Source organism: Kryptolebias marmoratus, linkage group LG3 (assembly GCF_001649575.2).
Source record: "Kryptolebias marmoratus isolate JLee-2015 linkage group LG3, ASM164957v2, whole genome shotgun sequence".
NCBI classification, from domain to species: Eukaryota; Metazoa; Chordata; class Actinopteri; order Cyprinodontiformes; family Rivulidae; genus Kryptolebias; species Kryptolebias marmoratus.
In genome coordinates, this window is record NC_051432.1 from 29063361 (window position 1) to 29069401 (window position 6041).

The following is a 6041-nucleotide window of genomic DNA, read 5'->3' on the forward strand; positions in this document are numbered from 1 at the left end:
AAAATACAAATGAATGTACAAAAAATTATATCATAATCCATACAGAAATGCATCAAATAATCCTGCTTGATTGGTAATAGTGTGGGTAAAAATATAAAAAGGCAAAAAAAAAAAATATTCTCTACACACAGCAATGGGAGTTTGGTGAAACAAGTGATAAAACTCAGCATTCTTTGGAGCTCTATAACTCAGACAGACTTCACAGTAGAAACATCATTTAAAGTTTAAACTAGTAATGTAAAACGTGCACAATGCGTCAGCAGAGCAGCTGTGTACCAGTGCAGTTTTAGAAATAAATTCAGATTCCTGAAGGTCCCAGCATGTTTGACATGGATGAGCTGAATACCTGCACTGTTTATGACTATCAGTGTAATCTTGTATGTTTAAATTTTCAATAAAAAGATGTCTTATTGTTCTAAAGATTTTGATTTTGTTGCTACTCAACATTTAATTTTGAACATCTGCCCACATGTTTGTAAAACACAAGTGCATTTAGACAGCGAGAAGAACAAGTATGCCTAACAATGGACTAAACTGTTATTGTGCCTCCGTTTCAGTAAGAAAACATGTGACTCTGACTCCTGCAGAGTCAGTTTCACAGTTTTCAAAGCTAAGCTGCAGAGGATTGATACGTCCAGCACTGTTCACCAATCATCACCCTCCTGCACCAGGACCACCCCCCCTGCAGAGCAGCCACTTTGGCTCTCAGATTAGTGTCACTGACCTTAATGGCAGACATTTGAAGGCCCAATCTCAGATCTCTGCGTGAAAACGATGTGCAGAGATTCACACTGTGTGACAAAGACCAGTGAAGGTGACACCATGATGATGACTGGCGTGGGAATAAGAGACTGAGACACACTTTAGCTACTATATCAGTTCTCATCTACGAACTTTAGTCCAAGAATACATATTCTTAGTATGGTCTTCAGTTTTCCTTTATTTTACTGTTGCCTAGCAGCTTATTTCCATTATTACAACACGAACATTTCCTCCAACTTTCTGTTTTTAGGCCTTTATATCAATAAAACAACATGCTTCTCTATGAAGACAGTGGTACTAAAGAAGAAGATCAATATTAAGAGACCATGAAAATAATAATTAACTGTTTAATTATCCACAAACATTCACACTCTGAGTGTTTCTGATGAAAAAAAACATTTTTTAAAACACTTTCCATAGTGGAGCGTTTCAAATTTTTATGGTTGGATCAGAACAACTACAACTCTGTCATTTCTAAACATCTAAGTCTTAAACTCTGGCATGAAAGGCTCCAGGCATCGTGCACGCCTTTATTTTTCACTGTGAAGAGTCCTGACAAAGCTTTTGTTATAAATTTGTGCTGCATAAAGAAACCAAAGTGAAGTGACCTAAAAAGAAGGACCAGATATGAAGCCTGTCTCACCTTCTGGTCGTGACTGTACGCCAGGGCCCAGTCCTCCTCGGTGGGGTGGAACAACAGGCTCAGGACGAAGAAAGACAGGCGGTACTTTTGGTAACTGGCTCCCTCATCTGTGCTGATGAGCACGCTGCTCTCAAACTCCGGATCTGTCAGCACCATGATCTGAGAGGGAGGAGGACGAGGAGAAGAGAGGAGACAGAAATAAGATGTTAGAGTTAGGAGCCATGTTGGCACCAAAACAGCTCAGCACTTTGGCACAAATAAGGTTCACATTTGGCAAACAGCTGAAGCTGAAGCTCTGTGGACACTTCTCTGCCCTCTGAGGTGAAAACTCACCATTTCTGTCCAAATTCAGATTCATACAAAGAGAGAGAGTAACTCTGAAATATAAAAAATCTGATTAATTTAACCAGCTAGTTAAATTAAGTTGTATAAATGAGGGATTGAGCTGGAAATAAATCTAAAGACACAATGTATTTTAATTTTTATCAGTTTGCACTGTGTCAAGTTATTTGTTAGCATTTCCCGTTTCAATGCAAATTCCAATCTCAAATTTCGCAGCTCTGTAGGGTTCGAAGCTGTAATTTCATGCTTGACTGTTTCCGCCAAAGCTGGTGAACTCAAAACCGAACAGGAATTTTCAGTGCAGATATTTTTCAGTTAATGACATTTAGAGTCTTTGTGGAAGCAGATAAAATGGTCACAGTAATTTTGCCTTTAATAAAGAAAAGCTGCTCAAAGTAGAAGTGATTTATTTTTAGGAAATTCTTCTCTTTAAAAGTCTGTGCTATTGACTCCTCTAAAATTCATTTTTTGTGCATATTAGTTGGCTGTGTAGTCAGCTAAAAATACAAAACTGCATTATTTTATATAAAAAAGGCTAAATGTATATCTTCTGAAACACTTTGATCCATTGCCTGTGTGTAAGTATTCATGTGTTCATTCATCAGTTAGCAAAATATCTCATAATCCCTGGATAGATTTTAATTAGACTCTCAGAAAGTAATCATAGGATGAACATCTACAACTGATTAACTTTTGGAGTCAAGCTTATTAAACACTGGAAACAAAGAAATGATTATAACACAGTCAGTTTTTAGAGATACTGAGCTAAACTTTAGTGTGGTAGAAGCTGAGAGTCGTCCCAAACACGTACTCTGAGGGCTAACAGATTGAGCAAAATATTTGTTTAAAATCTTTGTTTGGTATAAAAGGTGGCTGCATGCGATGCAGTGCATTTTATAAACCTTTATTATGTAGCATCATGCAGTTTGACATGTTCTGAAGTGATACTGCACTGGACACAAGATCCAACATCTGTCTTTTTGTCCAAAAGTTGTTATTTTTTTGTGTGCTTTTGTGATTACTGGTGACTGCAAACTGTTGCATCATCAACCTTAATTACGATTGACAAAATTATATCCGATTTTTCAAAATTAAAGGCAAAATGTCTTTTTTGGCGGGGGGCTGACATGTTGTATTTTTTTGAGCCAGAGTCTGCGGTGATGCTGTACCATCAATTCAAAAGTCCCGCCTCCTCACCTCATTAACAGACTGCCAATCAGTGTAAAATGACACTGTTCTTTAGGCCTCAAATAACTAATTAAAACTAAACATGTAAAAAAACAAACATGCATATTTAAACAAACAGTACAAAAACTAATTGAATGAATGAATGAATCATATCTTTACTGTCATTACACCAGCAGTGCAGTGAAATTACATGAAAAATGGTATCAATCAAACACTCGATTCATGACATAAGGTCAGTAACCATCATAACAATAAAACTTCTGCGGCAGTAAAATATTGTAAAAGTCATAAAATCAGTTAAAACTCAGGTGAATTCTAAAACCCAGTGACTCTAAATAATAAATAAGGATCTAAAATGAATAAAAGATCACATCTAAGACTTCCAGATCTCTCAGAGTGATCCACACCTTGACCAAATTATCTGGTGAGTATTTTATTTTTTAGACAAAAAAAATGTTATTTCTTCCATTGGAGGGTGAGGCTTATTTTTATTTTTTTACTGATGCCAGCCACTAGGGGGCACTCATCCTTTGTGGCTTCAGCTTCCAGTCCTGTTTCTTGTTATAATAGATGGTAGGGACTGAAAACATGTGGGCAAGAAAACCAAACTGAAGAGGCAGGTAATGTTCCTTTCACATGGTTCCTGACAACATGACAACATGTTATCATGTTGTTTTTCATTCATGACAACAGCAAATGTCTGCCCTGCAGGTTTTTCACATGGTCCTAACAGCCTCTTTATGACCATGTGGTGGAATGGTGGATCAGGGTTTGATTTTTTCCTTCATCAGTTCCATTTGAATTGGAAGAACAGCAGCAGATTTGTCACTGACAGAAACAGCAGCCCACCTCCCTGAGCTTTAACTAGGAACTCTCCCTGGTGGTGATTTAGATAAATTGTTTTTCATTAAGCACCAATAAACAGGCAGCACTTTCTCAATGTTGGCGTGGGCTCGCCCATCTTTCCATTCATTACCTGCCACCGTGGAGCACCAAAGCCCCCGATAGTCTCCAAGGTTCGTCAGATTTCACTTCCAGCTTTTATGCAGTAATCACAATCCATGATGCAGCTCTAAGACAGTCAACTGTCATGATGTTATGGTAAATAAAATAACTATATGAACATGATTCAAACATTTTTATATATTTCATGCCCAAAGGTGAAGGTGGAGCATTGTTTTTGTGTTTGTTTGTCTGTACCGTTAACTAAATATTTCATAAATCATTGGATGAATTTCAACGAAACTTTCAGGAAATATTCCTTGGATGTGCATATGCAAATGATAAACTTTTGAAATCAATTCAGGATGGCCGCCACAGACAACTGACAATAAAAAAAACAAAAATTGTTATAACTCAGTGAGTTTTATAGATAATGAGGTAAGATTTGCTGTGGTAAGAGGCTGAGAGTCATTGGGGCTGCTGTAGCTTGGTGGTCAGTCTGTCTTGTAATTCTGAGGCTGCAAGTTTAAGCCCAGTTTGCAGCAGGAAGAGCGTCCAGCGTAAAACAATTGGCAAATCGTTCGTGCAAGGTTTCTCTCTGTGGCAACCCCTGAAGAAGGGAGCAGCCGAAAGAACAACAACAGCTGAGAGTCGCCCTCATCACACAGTCTGACACGATTATCACATGAAACTGTGCAAAAGGTTTAACCAAAATGGCTACAACTTTGTTTCTTCTCAACATAAGAGGGTTTTAGTCTAAATCTCTGACATGAAAGGTAGTGGGTGATATGCATTCCTTCAAGAAATGCTCTGCCTTTTTTGTATCTCGAACCATAAGCTGAAACTGTGACCTTTCACAACATGTTACAGATCTGGAGGACAGTAATGACATTTTGGGAAAAGGCCTCAGAGAATAACACTTTCAGTTATATTTTGATGTATTTTTCAGTCTTTGACTGAACGAGGGTGAAACTGGGTTGATTTGGAAATTAAAGACATGCACAGTTAAGATACCGTAGACGGAGAGCGACTGCGGAAACATGATGGCTAAATGTTGGGTGATTAAGGCCTGATCCATGCTTAATGAGCACACTGCGGCGACAACTCTGTTTTTAAAACCAGTCTAAGCTCCATTGATCCGGCATGATTCATTTGCCGCAGGGTGTCTCTTTCCCTCCGTTACTGATCTATACCTCCACTTAACTCACGATCTGACAACTACCCACTTCTATCTCCGTGCTGCAGCTTAGGCATGGCTCGACATCAGGCTGATAAAACACAAAGGTTATTCCTCCAACCTTTATCGATCCTCTATTGTTACCCTCGTCACTCGCCTGCTTCCTCGCTAAAGCTGAGCCGGGGTTGTGAGGGAAATCCTAATCAGACTTTGGTCTCTGTGATTTTCAAAATAGATAAATTAAAAACATAAAATAAATCATTTAGTCATGTTGGAGAGAACTTGGCTCCTACTATTATATCATCTTTAAAATGGTTTCTAATCTCAGAGATGACACAAGTTTTCACAGCTCCGGGAAACAATGTTTTCACACTTCTGCGTTGCTAAATAATAAATGTAGATGTTAAAAAATGTCCAGGAATTGATAAAATCGCACATTTTAAGCTTTTAACCCAAAGTTTAAGCCTTGATGGCTGCATTCAAGTAAGAGAAGGAATACAAAAATCTGTCAGATTACAGTTACAGTAAAGACCAAAATTTAATTCAGTTTATTTAGATTTCACCAAATCACAACAAAAGTCATCTCAGGTCTGACAAAAACATTCCCATACATTATAAAAAGCTAATTATCTAAGGAAGCCAGCAGATTGTCTCCCACATTAAATTAAATTTAATTAGTTAATCCAATTCAAGATGGCCACCGCAGCTAATCAACATTAGCCAACATAAACATGTCTCTAACTCAGTCAACATGACAGACTATGAGATAAAATGTGTTGTGGTAGCGTTATCCTCAACACACACATCTTGCAAGAAGTGGCTGTGACGGCCATCTTGAATAAAAACTCATGTTATAAAGGTGAGAAGCAGTATGCATTCCTTCAAGGCCTTTAATTGATTGAGTTATTAATAAAGTTTATCTGGTCCAATGGGATGGGTAGTGGCCGAAGGCGGGGACCTTGGCGGTCTGATCCTCGGCTACAGAAG

At 38.1% G+C, this 6041-nt stretch overlaps 1 protein-coding gene across 1 annotated transcript in view; it reads right to left on the reverse strand.

Moving 5' to 3' along the window:
• Window positions 1-6041, reverse strand: part of sorcs3 (sortilin related VPS10 domain containing receptor 3) — a 205812-nt gene that overhangs the window by 85070 nt on the left and 114701 nt on the right. Inside the window, exon 4 of the mRNA XM_017433896.3 lies at window positions 1406-1564. Coding sequence (XP_017289385.1) covers window positions 1406-1564 — 159 coding nt within the window. The remainder of the gene's footprint in view (window positions 1-1405; window positions 1565-6041) is intronic.